Source organism: Coturnix japonica, chromosome 7 (assembly GCF_054131305.1).
Source record: "Coturnix japonica strain WE chromosome 7, WE-NBRP24, whole genome shotgun sequence".
NCBI lineage: Eukaryota > Metazoa > Chordata > Aves > Galliformes > Phasianidae > Coturnix > Coturnix japonica.
Window position 1 is genome coordinate 28,816,499 of NC_140669.1, and position 22,357 is coordinate 28,838,855.

The 22,357-nt window shown below is 36.3% G+C and overlaps 1 protein-coding gene across 18 annotated transcripts in view; it reads right to left on the reverse strand.

The window, feature by feature from the left end:
- The window catches only part of GULP1 (GULP PTB domain containing engulfment adaptor 1), a 134,626-nt gene that overhangs the window by 7,376 nt on the left and 104,893 nt on the right, over positions 1–22,357 (reverse strand). For 11 of the 18 annotated variants that reach the window (XM_085552789.1, XM_085552790.1, XM_085552798.1 and 8 more), the window contains 6 exons: positions 20,861–20,998; positions 19,161–19,277; positions 18,687–18,779; positions 10,742–10,969; positions 7,766–7,904; positions 1,786–1,880 (listed from right to left, as the gene is read on the reverse strand). In XM_085552789.1, coding sequence (XP_085408915.1) covers positions 1,786–1,880; positions 7,766–7,904; positions 10,742–10,969; positions 18,687–18,779; positions 19,161–19,277; positions 20,861–20,998 — 810 coding nt within the window. The remainder of the gene's footprint in view (positions 1–1,785; positions 1,881–7,765; positions 7,905–10,741; positions 10,970–18,686; positions 18,780–19,160; positions 19,278–20,860; positions 20,999–22,357) is intronic. The other 7 variants (XM_085552796.1, XM_085552794.1, XM_032445748.2 and 4 more) reach the window with 1 other exon arrangement.

Genomic DNA, 22,357 nt, shown 5'->3' on the forward strand with positions numbered 1-22,357 from the left:
TTTACAAAAAGAACTTATGCGTGGCAAGTAAATATAACAACGATCTACAGTGATATATTAACATCACAGGAAAGTCACTTAACATCGCTTTTGCTTTGATCAAAGTCAAATATGTTTTTTTTCTATATCCTATCAGTTTTGCACTGGACTTAACTGAATTATATGTGAACAACAACTTGTACACCAACATGCAAGTCTACTAATAAACTTTCAATCAAGATAAGCTTGGTTCTCTGTGACACAAGTTTACAGACAAAACAAAAAAAAAGAATAACACATGTATGCACACAACAGACTACTTAACCAATGCAGTATTATTTGCAACAGAACCTAGAAATAGATAAATACTAGTTTGTTTTGTCTCGTGTCAACAGTGAAGTTGATGGCAAGTTCTCCATTTCATGACTGACCAAAAATCTCTGATAGATTTCTACCAAACCATTTCTTGATGCTGCACAACATGATAGCACACAGGAGTCATAGCCTAACAAAATAAAACTTTGAGAAAACACTGTTTGTAGTAAGAATTGTGTTTGATACTTTACACAAATGCTTTACACAGAATTCTCCATAGCATTCACAGACACCATAGCTCATTTTCACCTATAACTATATACTTAATACTATATATACTTAACGGAAACGTGTCTCTGTCAATGTGAAGTTCCGAAGATTGTCTTGGTTGATTTATTTTGTGTTTCCTACAAAAGGTCTTGGTTACGAAATTCACAGAACGTAAGTATTTCTAATGTAGCTGCAAAGAAAGCAGCTTTGGCTTTTAGTTGCACTCTGAAATTACACAGGCCAGAGCACAGATGAGCAAGAATATATATTACTTATTTCACAGTGAGATGAGTTTTCTCCAGCGGTGGCATCCACACGGAAAACTCCTCCACATACACATTCAGATGTCTCAACGAAGAGGAATTTGCAAATGTTATTTAGGAAAATTCAACAGTAATTAAGTGTACTGAAGCCATTTTAAAACGTTTCTGCTATTCTCTAGGCAGAAGCAAAAATCAGTGCGCCTGAGACCTTGCTCTCATATTTTGTGGGCTCTCAAGCCACAAGATGTCTGCAAGCCCTGGGAACGCTTCCTGCTGAGGAGCCAGGATCCTAGAAATTCAAGTTCCCAAAGTTCTCAGCCTTCCATTTGCTGGAAGGCTGCTGTGAAAAAAACAGATAAGAAAGCTGGCAAGGAGTTAGCAGTTTGCAAAGTCTGAGACTTAGCCTGCAGTTTAAAGGCTTTCTCCCACAACTGCTTCAAATTGAAGTCAATATCTAAACAAACAGCATAGAGTATTTCAGACTCAACAAATATTTCCAGATGAAAAAAGACCTGAGTACTTGAATCAGTTCTCAACAGGCTGTGGTCCAGAATGCAACAATCAGGTATGAAAATTTCTAAAGGCAGTAGGAAATTTCTGAGGAATAACAAGGTCAATGCATAGGTAGGCCTCTAAGAACAGCTCTCCTTAAAACTTGGCTCAGACCCTTCCTAGAGAGGAGCAGCAGTAACCATTTTGTTTACAGTGCTGGTAAGCCTTAAATAACGTCAGGTGTCTGTCTGTATTATTACCATGTGATAACATCTATCAAGATCTTCAGGCTGAAAAATTTCAGTTCCCCATGAGTTAAGAATACCAGTCACCTTTCCTGTACTTGTCCCCCCCACCCCTATGTAACTGTGGAGTCCAGAACATGTTTTTAAAACACTGTAAAAATGTATTTTAATAATATTCATGTATCCACAGAAAGCTACATAATTGATAACTCCATGGTTACCTGCATCTCATCTAGCTTGGACTGAATGTCTGGAGGGAAATCTCCTGCTCCGCAGCTAAAAGGGTCAAAAGGTTCTGCTCCAAAAAGGTCTCTCTCTGGAATAACAGAAAAATGAGTCACTGAGAGAAAAGGCAAGAGTTATGACAACAGCTCTTGGAAAAACTCAGCTTACATCTTACCAGATGAATAACAGCACTTTTGGACATGCAAATGATCAATAGTAACTTTTTAACATCCAAATTCAAAAGTTAGGTCTTGATCAGTTCAAAAGATTGGACAAACATTTTATTTTTTTTTTTCCAGTAATACCAGCAACTCCTGTTCAAACCTTTGTGAACGCTTCATTAAATGGTTGTGCTTTCTAGAGGAATTTCAGGAACCTGAGAAGAAGAAATCCAAGTCTGAATAAGGGAACTCCTACTGAAGTGCCTTCTGGAATCAGTCTGTATGAGTATTACATATATGAAGAGGAAACAGCTGGATGTCAGTTCTCAAATTCCATTATGTCAGAAGCAAAATCTCACAAATTAGCCTTTATATCTCTTCATATCTGCCAGTTCTGATTATTAGTTTAAGGACTTTTGTGAAGACAACTACCCTTACCTGTGTAATTTCAGTTCTGCATTTCATTGAGTACCTCAGTGTGCTAGTAACAGCAAATAAAACTAATTACTGGAGTCATAATACTCAACCAAAAAACAGTCAAAGAAGAATCAAAGAAAATGTAGACAACTATGACATGCTGCTTGCCTTCAAAATCCACTTCAACTGGATCCATAAATTCAATTACTACAATTAGTCCTCTGTCATGTCATACAGTTTCTAACCTTTTAAAAGGAGGATCCTTTTCACTGCTGAGGTGTTTTCTGTTACTGCATTGCATAGCATATATCTTAAGTAATTAAAATATATCACCGTTCCCAAAATAACATACACAAACAGGTATTAATTACTCCTTAAAGCTGTGACTTAACAGCTATAGACTACCATGTAGGAACAAAAATTGGCCCAGACCTGAGAGCCTAATTCTAAATACCACTTGAGGAAAAAAAAAAAAAGAAAATTAAGAAAATTTAGTTTTTCCTGGCAGAGGCAGATGACCCTCATGCAAAAGAGAGATCAACAGGGATAACCTGATGTAAAAATAAGGATCAACCTCATCCTCTGCCTTTCTCACAACCAAAATGGGTCAGCACAAGTACAATCACCATCTTTACACATCTCTGTACTCCTACTCAAGATATTTAGATGAGCAGCAGCTTTAATTTTTAACCTGTACTCTACTGGGAAAAAAAAATGGTTATGTTTAATGTCCCTCCTAAGTCTATTTGCTCATTATTTAGGTCTTTTTTTTTTTTTTTTTTTCCCTTCTTTTTTCATTTTTCTCAAGTTAATGGTACCCTAAAAAGGGAATTACAGATTCACAAAGAGACGACAGTTTTCTATGTGGTCAGATAGCTTAAAACTGCCAGTTTCAGCATCAAGCCTTAGCAAGCATTCAAGGAATGCATTTATGGAAGAACAGTGAAGAACACAGCTCTGTAATTTCCTAGTACTGTAATTACATCACTATTTTTGAAAGCAAGCATTAAGAACATCTTATTCATGCCTAAGTATGATGTTTTTATTTATGACAGTATTGAGCTAATTAACAGTAGAATGGTAGAAGGTTTAACTCCTTCAGTGGAACACGCCTTCATGTCCAAGTTTATTTCATTCATACTGTTATTCAAGGCAGACTTGAAAACTAAACACAACAATTTATTATCAATTAAAAAGTTACAAAGTCCTGTATGGAATCTAATTTTTAAAACAGGTATTTCCTAGCTGAACTTCCCTTAAATGCTTTGGGAAAACCATCCCTAATACAATTTGATATCCATTTCAGTGAAATAGGTGTAAAAGGCCTTACGACATCAGGATTGCTGCTTTTCTGCATTTTAAGTGTGTGTGCAGTCAGAGAGACGGCATTGCTGAGTCAGAGTACTGTGAAATACTTCCAAACAGTATTTATCTTTGAAACAAAAGATGAATATGTGGAAACTGGATGAAATTTTCTGACTGCAGAGCTCTGCTGTTGCATGGCATTACCATAGTCTTTGCTGCTGGTGTTTACTGTTCACTTTTTAAGCTTCATTTTAGCAGAAATAATACAAATCAGTAATGTTTTATTTCATGCTGAAGTACTGGCAAGAAAATATATTTAATATAACAATAACATCTTGCCTGGCACGCTCTCCAAAATAGTTGTAGTGTAGATAGGCATTTCTTTCTCCAGTACAAATCTTTAAGTCTCTGAAAGCAGCCACTCTGAGCAACACAATTTCTTTTACCTCCTTCTGGCCAACCCCTTACCTTACTGGAGGAAAATAAACTCACTGCTTGGGAAAACAATTATCTAATTCAAAATTATAAAAAAATGATGCTTTACATCTTTAACTCAAACTGTGTATTTCTATTCACGAATAAGTATTAAATACCTTTTTTCCTGTGACTGATCTGACATCCATGTCACGAAAAAAGTAATACTGGAGAATATCAATTTACATTCTGTAATAAACTCAGAACTAGCAAGAACAAACAAAATTCTACAAATATTTGGCACTTCTGCTTTCTTTTGCATCCCAAACCTCTTTATATTTGCTATCATCCAGACACAGCATTATGCTGATACATGCTTTCTCCATATTTCCTGGAGCAGCTGTACTGACAAATAAAAATTTATCACACTGAAGTTAAGTACCCAAGAAAATATCTGGAATAAGTTGAGGTAATGGGGGCCAGAAAGCCTTTCCCTTAGCTGCAGGCTAATCCATACTTATTTCTTTTGGAATTAATAAAGCATAAGAAATGGTTCCACCACTATTCTAACAACAGATTCTGGGAAGATAACTCCTGAAGCAGATTTCCACACCTGTCAGTCAGGATCTTGGATTTCTGTAGGTCCATCAAGTGAAATAAATTTTCAGCAATTCAACACAATGCTCCTCTCCAGTTCTTTCTTAGAGGAAACAACGCTGTGCCAACAGGAAACAAATTAATTTCTCTTCACCATAACCTACAAGGACAATAAAAGTCCCTTACTGAATGCTCTCAGGAAGCAGCAGTATAGTGTCAACACTGCATCTTTAGATGTTCTACCTATGTGTGCAACAGTCTTCCAGTTAAGCAATTATTATACTGGGCTGCAATATTTACATTTAGCCTGCAAGCCAGTGACTATAAAATCAACTAAGAGAAATAATTCTCTGCAACATTTTGGATAAGAATTCAACACTGCAAAGAGATTCTGTTTGTAAAAGAATCATCCCTTTTGTAATTGTTACTTATAAGGACAGCATGTATTTGTTCAATCTGAAAATTCCTGCCCAAAAGACATGACATTTTATCATGCAAAATAGGACAAAAATAACCTTCTTGCTATTACTGACATATCCAGTAGCACATACATGTTTTTCAAGTAGTTGTGTTGCTATACTGATGAACAGGAATTCAAAACTTACAGAACCTTTTCTTTTTGTAAAAAGGTTAAATGATTTGGAGACAACTATCTTTCCAAGGAAAGGCCACTACTGCACTCTTCTTAGCATGCTAGGCTTTACAAACTCCTCTCTGAGAATGGGTGAAAGCAAAAGGTACTTATAACTCTGTTAGAAAAATTACAAAATGTTAGAAAAAGTATTAGAAAAACCAATTACATTCATATAATTCTCAAGGTCTGTAGCAAATGGAGTGAGAAAAACATGAAAAGATGAGCTCAGAAAAAGCAAGACTGCGTTTTGTCTCCTTTGGCTGCCACCCATCTGACTTGTACTGGAGAAAGAAATGCCAGTATGTCTCTACTGGCACCAATAACATATAAAACAATGTATTACTGTACTGCAAAATTACACAGCTTGAATAAAATTCTTATGGGATCAGAACTTCCTCATCTAACACACTAAGTACTTGTTCAATTATAAAATATTCTACTTCATAACCACATTTTTTATAAACATCAAAAGATGTTAATAGCTGATGAATGCAATAATTTGTGATGTCTAATGTACCAAGTTGGGGGGAATATTAGGAAACTGGCATATTAGGAAAAACCTCTTCTCTGCAAGAGTGGTGAATATTGAAAAAGGTGGCCCAGGGAGGTGGCTGAGTCACCATCCCTGAGCGCACTGAAGGCTAAGGCAGGTGTAGTACTAAGGGACATGGTCTCGTGAGCAGTAGAGGTGGTAGGCGGACTGTTAGATGAGATGATCCTAGATGTCTTTTCCAACCTTAATGACAATGATTCCATGACATAGCCTGAAAATGCACAGCTCAGTAATATACACAGAACAATATATAATTCTGTAATTCTGTCTGAAGCAAGGCACGCAGAGGAGTACACAGAATTAGCAGGTGGCTGGAAAGATGAAGCACTGCCCTGCTATGTCTCTGAACTTTGTAATCACAACTGAAAACGAAATGAAACAAATGCAGAATAAAAACACTTAAATAGTGCATATCATTAAGTTCATTAAGTTACCCCAATTATTTTCTGTATTGTAAAGCCCAGTCTTTAAAGAAATAGAGAAATCAGAGAAGTAGGTTACTGAAAATTACTGACTTCCATGTAAGCCTGCAAAACTTCTAGCAGTGACTTCAATGGCAATGAAGCAGGACAACAGCTACAACAAAAATACTCATCTTGTAATCCAAGTTATTACTTGTGAAGCTGGATATGCACATAGAAATGAATTTTATGGCAATACCTGCAGTTTGATGAAAAAAAAATCATAAGTAGTCTTTTTTTCTGATGGGGGGGGGAGGGGGGGGATTCATTTTGTTTACCTGTTTTTTATGAAGCCATAAAAAATTCTTACTATAACAGTTTAGAATTGTATTATAATATTTGGTTTAATAGTCTAGTAAGCTATATTAACTATTAGAATAGTTCGTAATTCTCTGAAGACACCATTTAAGAAATCTACATAAAACCATTTTAAACCTTCTCTTGAGACGGAATGCATTTTCTTTTTATGGTTTCCATTGCTTTCTCTTTAGCGGGGGCAGTTAAAGCTGTATATGTAAGGCACTGGGGACGATGCTCATAAACTGAAGTTATACACTGTATCGTTTTGACTGCACACAGCTTTCATACCTGAAAATTCTATATATGAGGAGCGTTCCCCAATATAGGCAGAGACTCCTCAAAACATGATCTTACACTGCAGCAACCAGTGACACTAATGTTCTTCATCCATACTATGATAGGCAAGAAAGAGAAAAATTGCTACATGCTAACAGACAGTCCTACAACCTCTAGCACTGCTTGTGTGGATGCTTACTTAAAGCTTACTAATTTATCTCTGGATTCCTAAAGGTTCTCCAGTTAAGCAGAGATTATTATCCTAAACACCTTCAAGCATTTAAAAACTAAAATAGTTGTTACTAAACATATTTAAGAGATTTTCAGGAGAGCTCCACAAAACCGCAGAGTTCAATCAAGTTTAACTGAAAAACAAAGCAGTATTCGATAGGAAAAGTTATGTTAAAAATATTACTTCATGACTCTACATTTTGATGGATTTCTTCAGCTCTTCCTTTTGTATCATCATCACCACGCTCACTTACTGTATTCGCAAGAAACACAGGTTTTTAGATGCTACGATTGTAGCAAGAAAAGAACAAGGAAGGAAAAATATTTCCTAAATTAACTAGAAACACACAGCAAAAGAAAAGCCACGTTGTAGTCCCCAAACAGACTCCTTCCAACTATTTACATAATAGTTTCAGCAAGCAAATATTTATTTATAACACAACTTGGCAGCAACAGTAATGACTTTGGGAAGATGGTATTAAAATCGAATGGTATTAACAAATGCAACTTAGAAAACCTGTATCTAGCCTTTCATGCAAAACATATGTAATTATTTCTTTTATTTAATGTTTTCCTAAAAAAAATTGAAGATAAAGCAAAAATTAGGTCAGTTGTCAAAGAACTTACTGATCTCTGCAGATCTACTGGGTACTGGAGGAGGCTGTGTACCATTGCGAGTAGGTGTTGATGACTGAGGGGATATGGGAGAAAAGGGTACCATATCAAAGATGTCAGTGGAAGGTGATTTAGGTGTCACACAGCCTGCCTACAATAAGGACAATAAATATTAGGGCAATGTTTCACATGGAAAAAAAACAAAACACAACACTGATTTTTTTTTTTCAGCATGCAGATTTACAATTAAAAGAAAGTATTCAAAAAAAAAAACCAAAAAAAAACCCAAAACATCAGCATGCACAAAACAGCTCCCGGCACCAAGCAAACGACTTTTGCAGTATAGTCACCGACATGCTAAAACTCTCCAAACGCATAAGCAGCACTGTAATTGTTGCATTTTCAATAAATCCTGTACAACCAGACACATATCACAGCTAAACCAGGAAAAAACAGTAATTAGCAGTTCTACACTCCAGAAGTATGAATACAGATGTCTTCAACAAGACCCTGTTAAGAAAATATGGCAACAGTGGTATACTACGCTCCCAAATGCATGGAACAAGCAGCTAAAATTAAAAGACACAATCCCAATTATTGCTTCTTCACTAATTCTTTCTCATGCTATCTAAAAACACACAGTAATGGAAACATCAAGTTTTGTGGTTTTTTTAGGTTTTTTTTTTGTTTCTTTTTTTTTGTGGTTTTTTTTTTTTTTTTGATTAGTAAAAATCTGTACATACACAGTGCACTGAATATTGATTTTAGAAATAAAACTCTTATCATCTTACGTGAAATAGAAGTCATGTTATTCATAAAACACAACACAGTAACAGGCTTCTACAAAACACTATAGAATCAAATAAACCCTAAATACAACAACCTTGACCGTGCTACAGCCTTTTTTTTATCCTTCAATCATTCATTCTTCCTGTCATCAGTCCTTGAATTGAGGACATAAATGAGACATGCTCAAGTCAAACCATACTGAATACTAAAATAGGTGAGCAAACAGTTGAGAATTGTGATTGAAAAGCTGAAGACAAAATATATGCACATAAATGAAGCTAATTTTATTCATTAGACAACACATAAAAAAACATCCTATGTATAAGAAAGACTGCGCTGTTGGGCAGAGGGAAAATCTGCTCATTTAAAATACGACTCAGTTTGGCCAGAAAGTTCACAGGTGCAGTTTTAATTAGTCAGATTCTTTTATTAAAAAAAAAAAAAAAAAAAAGATGAATATCATAATGTGGTAAATAAATTTGCCTTTTGGAGTGTTGAGACTTTCAGGGCCCTGAAACTGAATTTGCAGTGCCTCTTTTAGCATCTCTGCTGCAGTAACTGATGTGTCACTCATAACACACAACAAATCCCTAAGGCAATCCTTCTCTCTGGAGACTGCAGCAGCTACAGAGAAGGAAAGTACCTCAAACCATGATCTTGCACTCTATACAGTGCTTTGAAAGAAAACTCTACTCTTAAATCCAACATGACCTATTTCTTCAGTATTTTGAGTTCATACATCTAAATTTGGATTTGGAAATATCTTGAACACTTAAATATTTTGTAAAAAAAAAAAAAAAAAAAGAAAGAAAAAACAGGGTATTCCTAGCTAAGAGTATCGAAATGGCAAGTATAAAAACAAGACATGTCCACATGATGCTTTTTTCTACTAAAAAAAACCAAAAACTAGAATTCTTTCCATCTTGATATTCCCTGGCAAGATAAGAGCTGCATTTTAAAAATATCTAATTAGCAAGATTTTTACATTTGCAGAACTTCTATTGACCTCAGTATGAGCTTACTTAGCAATTTCAAAGATTGACTGTTGTGTAAGAGCTATCACTGAATATTCATTAGAAAGAAGTGGCTTTTATGGACCTTGCGTTAACCTTCTGGTGCTTTCATTCTCTGTCAGATATTCAATAAAATTTATGTTGGAGGAGATTGCCCAATGTCATCTGCTGCCACTAAAAGCAGGGAGACGCACATGCTTGACTCATCATAAACATACTGTATGAAATACCTGTCTGATTGTAGATAGTTTTTGTCCGCAACAGGAAAGCATGATCAGCTTCAGTATAAGTACATGCCATGTACATTAACCTACACTGCCCATAAATGTTCATGAATATTCCTACAGTGCCTCAGATAATAAATGTTAAAATAGATTCTCCTTATTTGCTAAGTGTTTTATGGATACATAAATATTACAATAAATAAGCAGCATTTATGCTTAGTCATAAGTTCTTTTATAACCGAAGCAACAACCCAAATTTATACTGACATTTTCTGTTTATACGCTATTTAGTTGAAACATTTTGATACTATTCATACAGTTTCTTTGTAACTAAAATTCAATAATTTAAATAAATGCACATTTTAAATGCTTATTAACACACAAACCATTTGTATTTAAATCAATACATGCAGAAAGCCACTGTTTGCCAAATACAGCCAGAAGTTATTAGCAAATGGAAGAAATGTCCACAGTATTTTAGCACATTGCCATGGCAAAGCACACAATATGCATTGCTGGTATTTCAAAATAATTTCAAGCCTTCATTTTGCACAGCTTATATCAAGTACACTAAAAAGCATTTAACAGCTGATTACTTTTCCATTAATTTATCAAGAAAAAAGGCCTTCAGACTAGACCTTTAGAACTGCTTTACTTGAACATTTATCCTTCGTATGGGGATTTTAATAAAAGATCGATGAGAGATCATTAATGGACTAAATTAAAAAGGCTGCTTAAAAGAAACCTTTTATTTTAATAGTGTAAAGAAGAAACAAGCTACGTAGAAAATAGAGCAGGTCTTGCCAAATTCCTTATTTTAAGAAAATTCCAAGAGAATCAAAGATAAATTTGGTCTGTCCTTTCATCACTGTACAAAATGCGTAATTTAAACATGCTAACACACAGCTGAGAAAGAACATGGGAAAGTCAAAACAGAGAAAGGTTTTGCACAGCAGGATTACACGAGGTCTTGGACAGCTGTATTCACTGGAGGGCTTTGGAAGACCACTTTTGGAAGGTGGTGGTATTAACAACCCAGCTGGTATTCTAGAGTCAGGAGAACTCCTAGGAGTAAGTGTAATGGAAGAGATATCTAAACAAGGAGGTGGTGAATCCTCATTGTTACACCAGAAAAAAGTAGAGGGTCTTTGAAACATATGTTCATCATTATCACACTTTACGTGCAGCAGCTGAAAAGGAATCACAGAAAAAGAAAACATTCTGAGGAACTGAATGAGGCAGCATCAGGGAAAGAAGAATAAGAAGGCATTTCATACTTCAAAGAAGACTGCAACTTGCTGGTCAGTATTATAGTGATAGGATACAAAACTAAATAATACTTCAGAACCAAAACTAAACAGTGCTGCAACAAAAAGTAGCCCACTGTTAAATGTAACAAAGACTACTTACACCTCAATAATTATATTAAAATAAAACAATAACTGGCATCTTTCCAAAAGTGGACGTGTCAGGTGCACTGAATTCACAAACAAAGCAGCAGTATCTCACATCTACATATTTACATGGGCAGTTAAGCACATATCTTGGGGGATAAAGTAACCATGGTGATTACAGCACAGGCCAGACTTTTTTGCTCTATACTAGGAGCAAAACCTACTATTTAAAACCCACAGACAGTTATAGAAAAAAAAACAACAAAAAGCACTTAAAACTTTCTTACAGTAGGAGCTAACAGCACATACATTATAAATCATACATGAACATGAGACTCTTTCATTTCCTTCACCGTAAAATTTAGGAGCAAACATATACAGACAGCAATATCCTTCTTGCCATCTTTTCTGTGCACATGAATAATTCAGTGCAGAAAAAGGTATTTTCAGTAGGTATCTCAAAAGCAACCAATAAATCCTTATTACTGCTCAACAGCAGCACAAATCCAAAACTTGAACAAAAAAAAAAACTTCACTATTGAAGAAATAAAAATGCTGAGGTGTTTAACACTTTTTGGATCTCTGGTCTCACAGACAGCTTGTCTCAGAGACAAATAACAGTCATAACCACTGCAACAGCTGTTAAGAGCATCAATCTAGGCTGACAAAGTGCTAATTGCAAGGCTCTGGTCTGAATTAGACAAACATGAGCTTGAATCAGTCTGTCTCACACCAATAAGGCCTATTTACTTCTACATCCCAGCAAGATTCTCAGCATTTTGAAAGGTAAGACAAGAGTTTTTTCCACCTTAAATAAATAAATAAATAAATAAATAATAAATAACTTCCTGTCTGAATGGAAGATGTCTGCAAACCCTAACAGGTTACCAAAAGTTATCATCTTATCCAGGTGAAATGCATTTTATAACTGGGTTTGGAAATAAAAGCCAAAAAGTCATGTCTTGAAGCACTTGAAGTAAGAAACATGCCCAAGGAATCCTTTTAGGGGACCAAACTAATTTCTGCAAGTACATCAAATGAAATAGCAACAAAACCCATTTAGGATGAACTGAACACAGAGTATTATAAAACTGAAAGGTCAGAAAACAGGTGAAGAAAGAACATGAACATCTTGCCCCTTGGTGCTCTTAATGAAAAAGATGAGCCAAATGATTTGCCTACACATTCCAGAACTGTTTTCTGCATTCTGCAGTTCCAACTTCTATGTTGGCTTTGCTTCATTTCTGCACTACATGCATATGCTAAAGCTTTTGAAGAAGCTAAGAGGTGTCCTATGCCTCTAAGTTGCTATTTAACATTAGAATAGTCAAATCCATAATGTTTTACAAAAAGAAAAAAAAAACCTGAGGCTTTGGTAACAATGCCAGAGTAAGAAGCACTGAGCTGTCACATATATATTACACATCTATGTTCCTGAATATTTATTTATTTTTTCCCCAATCTGAAGTGAGAGTCATGCAGTTGTCTTAACTTCCTTCTTTGCTTAGTCATGTTCCTAGAGAAAACCTTCAAGGTACACTTGAAAACTTTCAGCCATGCTTGAGAATAGATGAACAATTTCTTTTCAGACTGGTGATGAGTTGTGCTCCTCACAGATGGCTCCTGCAACCCATGTTATTTAACATCTTTGTAGGTGACACGGGCAATGAGATCAAGTGCACCTTCAACAGGTTTGCAGACAACACCAAGCTGAGTTGTACAGTTAATGCACTAGAGGGATGATATCCAGATGAACTCAGACAGGCTTGAGAAGTCACACAACTCCAATCTTATGAAGTTCAACAAGGCTAAGCGCAAGGTCTTGCATCTGGGCTGGAGCAATCACAAGCACAGACACAGGCTGGACAGCAAATAGCATGGGAGCAGCCCTGACAAGAAGACTTTGGGGGTGTTGGTTGATGAAAGTTTCAACACATGCCAGCAATGTGCACTTGCAGTACAGAAAGCCAAACCCATCCTGGGAAGCGTGACCAGCAGGTTGAGGAAGGTGACTTAGTCCCTCCGTTCTGCTCTTGCGAAACACCACCCAGATAGAGCTGTTGGAGCAGGTTCAGAGAGGGCCACAAAGATGATCAGAGGTCTGCAGCACCTCTGCTACAAGGATGCAATGAGACAGCTGTGGCTGTTGAGCTTGGTGGAGGGAAAACCTGGCAGAAATCTTATAGTGGCCTTCCAGTGCCTAAAAGGGGCCTACAGGAAAGCTGGGGTGGGACTTTTTATTAGGACATGCAGTGACAGAACAATAGCAAATGGTTTTACACTGGAAGAGGGTAGATTTAGACAAGATATTAGGAATAAATCCTTTACTGTGAGGTGGTGAGACACTGGAACAGGTTGCTCAGTGAGGCTGTGAATGCTCCCTCCCTGGAATCTTTCAAGGCCAGGCTGGATGCGCCTGGTGTAAAGGGAGGTGTCCCTGCCTATACAGCACAGGGGAGGAGGTGGAATTAAATAATATTAAAGGCTCCTTTCAACCAAAACGCTTTTCTAACTCCATGGTCTCTTCAGAGGTTTCTTAGTGGCTTCTTGGGCTTTGCCATTCATTATGTTATAAAACCTGAAGGTGCTCACTGTAAGCAGCTGCTAAGCCACACAAAGGTTGCCTGTACAGCTAGCAGCAAACCCACGCTGCTCTCTTAATACCACCAACAGTGGTATTGCACCAACAATGAGCAAAAAAGTAAGACATCATGAAATAGCGCTTCCAGGGAAGTGCTGACTTTTGAAGTTGGATTTATGCATAGGAGCAATATCCAAGTACTAATCATGATATAAACTCAAGCAGCCTCATCATAGGCAAATAAGAAAATGAAAATCAGATCATCCTCATATAACTAAAACCAAATGCAAGAAAGACCTGTGATTAATCTATTGCCAAACCACTAAAAGAGACGTAAAGTAAACAGCACAGATACATGAGTAATGGAAATTTCAGTTGTACATGCAAGGGGGGTGAGAATGAAAAAAACCACAACCATCCCATACCAACTTTTTCCCATGGCCTACGTAAGCACAGCTAGAAAGGCAAACCATCCTAAGGAGACCATACTTTAAAAGACATAATGACCTTCATTCATTCATACTGGAAATCATAAAAAGAAACACTTCCAACTGAATAACACAATTATGTTTATATTTTAATGACTGGCATCTTAAAGTTTCAGCAAGACCAACATACTTGAAAACACCAACCAAAAAAAATGGCTAAGTAATTTTTTACTGAACTTACTGAAAAAAACTTAAAGCTAAATAGTTATAGCACAAACAGAAAGCATCAAGAAGACTGACAGTTTTGTGTTCAATTTTAACAATAAACGTTCTTACTGATTTTTGTTATACGCCTTAGTTTTCCTTCTTTCCATTTCCAACTATGTTCTCACTACTTTAATGGCTTCTTTAATGGGTTCAGAAAGAAGTTTTTCCTAAACCATTTATGAACAGGTAAAAAAAAAAAAAAGCAACTAAATTGGGTTGAAGTTTCTTTGGCAATTGACCTACTTATAGAGCAACCAAGGAAACATTTTAGTAGCGACACCATCTATCAAGAAATAAGAAACTTTTGAAAGGTGTATTGCTCAGAAGCAGAAACAAACTGCTGTCTGTATTCAGCAAAAGCATAAAAGGGTACATAACTGCATTATTCATGTAAATTATTTGCCCATTTCAGCCTGCTATCAGTTAAAAGAAGTCCTCAAATAAACCATTACACGTCCTTCAAAAGATCACTAGGAGGAGAAGAATCAGGAAAGCACCTGATTCTTTAGATTGTTTTCCTTTGTACTTCACAAAATACAAGCCTATAATTTGACCTAAAGAAAGATCAAGCCTTGTTTTTAAAGGTCATTTTTGTTATTTTTTTCAATTTTCAAGAGTGGCTTTTTAAGCAAGTGACCAAGGGCTCGCAATTAACACCTCAACAGACATTCAATTTCATCACCTGAAAAAAGAATGGATTTAAAAGAGGTAATAATGAGTGGTTTAGCTGGTAAAATACTGTCTCAATAATTTAACTATGTACCTAATGTGAAGCTTCCCAACTCACACTGCTTGCATTTTCCCCTCTTGCAGATTTTGGACATGTTTTAGTATCAGGGAGGGCAATTAAATAATACATTAGGAGTAGGAATGGAAGTTTCTAATGGTATTTTCCATCAATTTCATTTTCTTGCATCAATGGACAAGATTCTGTGGAAAACACTGGTGATGGGTGGGCAATCAGACTGGATGATCTAGGAGACCTTTTCCACTCTTGGTGATTCTGTGATTCATTCACAATTTACAGGAGAACTAATGTGTGTAAAAGGATTACAGAAACCAAAACTGATCAACTTCAGGAGGAAGAAGCGGGATTAAAGAAATGCTACGCTGGGCTGCACACGAACACTCCCATGGTTTTCAAGCGACTGACAAGTGGTCAAGACATTCTGTTCTAGAACAACATTTTAACAAACCACAGCAATGTCATCACTTGGTATCTAACCTCACTGTTTCACACTACAAGCTCAGTAAGTACTTAAAGTCCAAATATGGGACATCAGCTGTCAGTTTGAAATGCCTGCTTAGGCTGCACAGCTTACAGCTCCCTTCCTTAAGGATAGGGAACTAAATGTGAGAATGCCATGCACAACATTTAAATGTTTATATTTGTTATGTTCTGGAAATTATCATCACAACCCCTTGCTGCTTCTACAAATATACGCTTGTTAACTAAGGTGGTAGTGTTCTGGTTTGGCACTGACATCCCTTTATAACTCCATGTAGGGGTATGAAAGTTGTGAGAAAAAAGGACTTGACTGTTTAAGAAACGTTTCACATCATAAGAGATAAGCAGATAACATGCAGCATGAATAGTGTCTGCAGATAGGCATATTTTCAAACCTGTTCAACAGAAAATTCTTAGAAATGGACTCACTTGAAGTATGATTCCCTCTGACGAATATCCTGCCTCTTTATGTATATGAGTTATTGTATTTCCATATTTAACAAAATACTGTCAGCAGATTTTAAAATTTTACTTTGACAAAGTGATCACAAAACAGAGCTGTCACGTTTCTTTTCCAACTTCAGAGAAATTCTGCAGCACTACTGCAAGTATTTTTAATAACATGGCAATTCCATGTTTAAACTGCAGTTCAGAAAAAAATCCAACTAATTCACCTCTAACAGCATCACAGAATCACAGAATTGTAGGGGTTGGAAGGGACCTCTAGAGATCAGCGAGTCCAACCCCCCTGCCAAAGCAGGCTCCCTACACCACGTCACACAGGTAGGCATCCAGGCGGGTCTTAAATATCTCCAGAGAAGGAGACTCCACCACCTCCCTGGGCAGCATGTTCCAGTGCTCCATCACCCTTACCATAAAGAAGTTCTTCCACACATTCGTGCGGAACTTCCTATGCTGTACTTTCATCCCATTACCCCTAGTCCTATCCCCATGCACTCCTGAAAAGAGACCAGCCTCACCACTATCGCTCCCACACCTCAGGTATTTATAAACCTGGATCAAGTCCCCTCTCAGCTTTCTTTTTTCAAGGCTAAACAGACCCAGTTCCCTAAGTCTCTCCTCATAGGGGAGATGCTCCAGGCTCTTCACCATCTTAGTGGCCCTCCGCTGGACTCTTTCCAAGAGATCCCTATCTTTTTCGTACTGGGGAGCCCAGAATTGGACACAGTACTCCAGATGAGGCCTCACCAGGGCAGAGTAGAGGGGGAGGATCACCTCCTTTGACCTGCTGGACACGCTCTTTTTAATACACCCCAGTATGCCGTTGGCTTTTTTGGCTACAAGGGCACACTGTTGGCTCATGGCCAAAATGGTCAATCATCTTACAAAATGAATTCATCTTCCTTGTTTTTTTGTTTCAGTTTGGTTTTTTTTGTTTTCTTTTTTGTAATTGCCATCTACACAACTCATCAAAAAACTCCCTTCGGTTGGAACATCACTTAACAAACTCCTGCTCAAACAGGATCCCTTGAACTGCAATTGCTTAAATCAGCAAAGCTTTGAATAATTCCAATAGCACAGACACCTCAGCCCTCCTGGGAAACCTCTTCCAGTGTTTATCCAAATCATTCATCTCAGTCTAATCGGTGGCAAAAATCAATGCCCACTTAACATAAATAGGTTGTTACATCGTTGAGTAATTCTTATTATGATAACAAACATATTTGTCAATTAGTGATTATTATAATATTAGTAAACATGAATAATTAAAATATCTATTTGTTGAAGCCTAAGTTTCAAGCAATATCCATTTAATTGAACCAAAATCAATAAAAAGCACTATCTAGACCTTACAAATTACTGTTCTGTTTTAGATCTTTAATAAGGAATGAGATGACACTGTCCTAAAAGATAAACTCAAGTCCCCACTCCAAAATGCTGTTTTAATCATTATTAATACTTTTCTTTATTAGCAAATGCAATCAGCAAGTTTTTTAATATAAATGAAAGAGAGCTGTGTCTGTCATAAAAAAACTTGAGTGTATCTTTAATAGAATTTATGAAAGATTCTTTAATTGAATTAAATTATTTATATTCATTACTAAAGGCAACTAGCTGTTATTCTAGTTAAGGAAGAATAATAATTTACCACATTCATTTTTAAAATCTAGTATTTGGGTACAGTTTATTGGATTCTTCATAAGCAAGAAGACACCCAGTATTAACAGTTTTCACTGTGAGAGTTACACAATATTAATCATTTATGATTCTTTCCCTGCTAAACAGACTTTTGTAAAATGGAAGATAATTACTGGATGGAAACAAACATCTCATCAACTCAAAGCATCATACAGATCCAACAGAAAAACTGCCATCACTGCTATCAGCATATCTTTACTTTGTCCTGACTTATGGAAGTGAAATGGTGTGCATCTGGGGCATGAACAAGATAGCCCAAAGGACACAGATTAAAAGCAGCCGGACTTCTTTTCTAAGGCTTGCATATAATTACATTATGCAGTTCTATTTATTTATTTCTACAGTAATCTGATGGTGTATAGGTAGAATACCCTCATTTGATCCCTTCTACCTGCTCATCCTTTCTAGTTCACCAAGACCCTAAGGACTCCTTTGAAATAAAGACAAATGTTTTAGGAGGTCATAAAGAATACAGCAGGTATAAGTAACAATAAGCTCGTGACAGAACAGTCTTCCAAAAATCCAAAATAGCTTTTCCAAATCCGTGCAAAACAGAGTTTCTAATCCCTACATAGTATACTCAGGAGTCTGCATAGGAATATATACATATTGGTTTCATGCAGCAACAAATACATATAACAAGACGCATAAAAAATTGCAGCTTATTGAGACTGGCATTTGCACCTGTGTCACAATCCTGCTATTACTTCATTACTGCATTTCATCAGATTTGTTATGTCATCACTTGATGTCAACCCATCACTGGAAACAGCATAAATGATCATTATAATAGATACGATTATAAATTCAAAGTAACACTGGAAATAAGAGCAAAGTTCATGTACTTACTGGAGGCGCGTGTACTTGTGTTATTCTTAACTGGTTTTCCAAATCTTGAACTTTATTCTTCAGTTCTGTGTTTTCAGTTTCTAATTCTTGAATCTATAAAGCAAGTGGTTAATGCAACAGCTATTGGAATATTAATTCATTTCAATTATATCTATTAGTTGTCTGTTTAGAATTTAAAACAACGGAGTTCGGGTAATTTAGTAGCAATAATTATCTGACTACAACAAGTAACTTAAAAAAAATTTGAAGACCTACATCATACATATTTCAGTCCTTCACTTCTCTTAGTCACCTTTAAAAACAGGAAATTAAAATGTTTCACAGTTATCAAGTCTTCATTCAGTTTTCTTTTTAAGTATCTGGTAATATTCACAGCAGCCTGAGAAGGCTGAAAATAATGCTGTCATAGGAAAAGGTAACAAGTACGATAGGATGTTCTTACTGTGTCTTTAAAAATCATAAACCAGAACTTACTCTTTTCTGTAAACCTGCGATCTGTTTTCTTGTCTCAACATCTTTTCCTCCAGATTCCAGGAATTTCCTGTAAGCTAAGTCAAATGCTTGGCCAATTGTTAAAGTTATTTCTTCGGCCTTTGTACAAAACATAAATCAAAAGTAGCATATTAAAAATATTTTATATAATTACTTTCATTTCAGATGATCACAAAATAACATACACTGTATATTATGTACAAATGGTTTGCTTCATCTCTCATGAAGTCAACACTGCAAAGAGGCACGGCGAAAACTCCTTTGCAAAAAATAGACAACTGTGAATGCAACTTGAACAGTTCCCAGCCCCTTATCCATCAGCACAACAGCTAAGTCACTCAGCAGAAGCATCTGAAGACTTTCCTACAGCAGTTACGGAGAGTTAGTGCTTCTACCTATATCTTAAGTGGGAAATAATAATAATCAAATCACTACCAGAGACACTGTAATCAAATTAGCCTCAACAGACAAAAAGCTGAACTGGAACTGCTTTAATGAGTAACTGTTATTGTTAGTAAAAGAAAACAGTGATGGACAGGAGGATTATGCATTCCTTGCTATTTCCTCTAAAGGAGGAGGGTTGGTTAAAAGAAAACGTACCAAACAAGACAGTATCCCTGTCAATGAATAGAAAAGTGAAAGCAGAAAAAAAAAAACACTAAGTGGAATATCAGACAGAGGAAAAACAGTACAACATTGGCTTGGACAAGAAATGGCACAGGCATGCAGAACGTGCAGTGTCAAATGAAATGACAGAAACATGAATGAAACTGACAGGATAGAAATGTAAAGAGATGCAGTGCACATGTGTGTAACAAATCTATATATATATATAAATGGCATAGCAATACAGAATTACAAGCAAATTCTGTGACAATGGAGATGTAATTTTTTTTTCAATATCAAAAAAGTTTCCTTCCTACTTTTTCACCTACGTCAGAATAAATTATAAACTATCTTGATTTCTAAATAACAACAGAACAAGCATCCATGTTTCTGTGCTGATTCTGTTGTTTTAATTTGGTAATTGCTTTCTGCCAAGGAAAACACATGACCCTACTTGGACTAAACACCATTTTCTTCAATTTCTGTCCCGAATTATAACTTTTTTTTCTGCTATTGCATACTTCTGAGCAGTTGCCCTGTTCTATCACAGACACGTGAGAATGTCAGTGGTTGGTGAAATAAATTCTCTGGAAGTGCATCACAGCATTACAAACTTGATATGTAGCGGAGCGGAGGGTAGGGGGAACTCTGCTGTAATGAAAAAAAAAAAAAAAAAAATACTTAAAACATTTGAGTAGAGGCTGAGGCTGACACATAGGCAGAAGTGCCTGTGATGATAGCAGAGTTACAGGGTTACAGTAATCTCTGCAAAACAGCTGTGCAAACATTTCAAGCTTGGTGGGATGCACTGCTCTCTGAGTATTTCAGATGCTTGGACTAGGATGTTGAGCTGGGTAGCAAGTAGAATTCTCCCAGAAAACCACTGTAAAGGAAATAATAACTCTTCACAAATTAAGGCATCTAACTTACAATGCACTACGTTAGCTTTATAAGTCATACCAAACTGACCTCAATCAGCAGGCAGGCTGTTTCCCTCTGCTAACTGTTCTTGCCTAATTTTAAAAAAAATTCCATAATAGGCACTCAGTGTTGTAATAAGAAGCTTGCATACTTACACACTTTTCACTGTCAAATACATAGCACAGATGCTTATTTGATTCTGAGTCTTTGCATATGAAAGTAAATATTCTCTTGTCTGTTTTATCGTCAGCACAAAATGATATCCTATGGAGTTGGCAATTGTGTTGAACTTCCTAGAAAAAAAACAAAGATGATTTTCAAGGAAATGCTATAGTTGCGTGGGGTACTGAAAATCTCCATACACGAGAGAGCTGAAGAAATGAACCTAAAAGTATAACAGAAGTTCTACACATCTACTTGAAGAAATGTTCCCATTAATACTGAATGTAAACAGGAAGTTTTTAGTCAGACAGTGTTTATTTAGAAGCAATTATTTGGGCAGTAATTTCTGTTATAGAAAATTAGTTTTTACTGCTGCCTTGTGCCCCAGTGCAATTTATTTAGCAACTGATTACATAAAAGAATTTGCTCTTTGTCCAGGTGCACCCCATCTTTGGATTTCATCATCTAGGCTTTGCTAAAACAGCTGTGCTGAAATGAGTCCTTATCTTTCTACCTTAAGCACAGAGAACAGACTTTGTTACCTAGAAATAGAGACAAAAAGCAGAAACACAATGCAATAGTAATAACTTTTTAACATAACTGTTTGCATATTTTAAATGTTATTTCTAAGTCTATTAAAAAGTGCGTCCCAGATACCTTTAAGTTGCAGTGGCAATGCTCTTCAGCTTTAAGGTCTCAATAAAACTGAAATATAATCATTGTAAACACTTTTCTTTTGCTGTTTTTGCTTTTGTTCTCCAAGTCCTGGTATTTTTATTTTATTTGGCTTCTAACATGGGAAAGCAGTATCTGCTTTAAAGGAAAATATGTGGTTTAGATGTGAACTATCATCTACAGAACCAAGTGTTTCTTTGCCACCGGGGTGCACAGATTGCTGTAACCTCATATGCAAGGGCACGCCTTCTCCACACTCAGCAGTTTATCCACAAATGTACCCTACAGCCAATGCTTTCCCCTTCTCTTCCCCCTACTCCAATTAGGATTGAGAAAGATTTCTCTTTCTCAATCTTTACAGTTATTTTTCTGCACATCCTATTTTACCATGTCCCCAAATCCTTCACATTTTGTCCTTCCACTATAGCCCAAACAGTAACAGCATGTGTTTGTGTGAGCTCTTATGGCTTCATAAATCAATGTAATTACTTTTTATCATTAAAGGACAGCACTTCTCTGTAGTTCTCCTGTATGCCAAGTACGCAATCAGAATGCACAGATAAACTTGGCAGAAAGACAGAAACCTTGATTCACATTTGCTTTTACATCTAGCTTCAGGAAAAGAAGTGGGGAGAGATAAAAAGGCTTCTCAGAGCTGATTACCATCAGAGTTTGTAATAACACTGTTACTAGATTAAGTCCTATTCCCCCCGTACTGTCTGTCCCACAGATTTCTTTTAATCTCTAATGTATTTTACAATTAAATTCTCTTACACTAAAACAGCTTTAGAAAGCATATGTGTTTTTGTACCCCC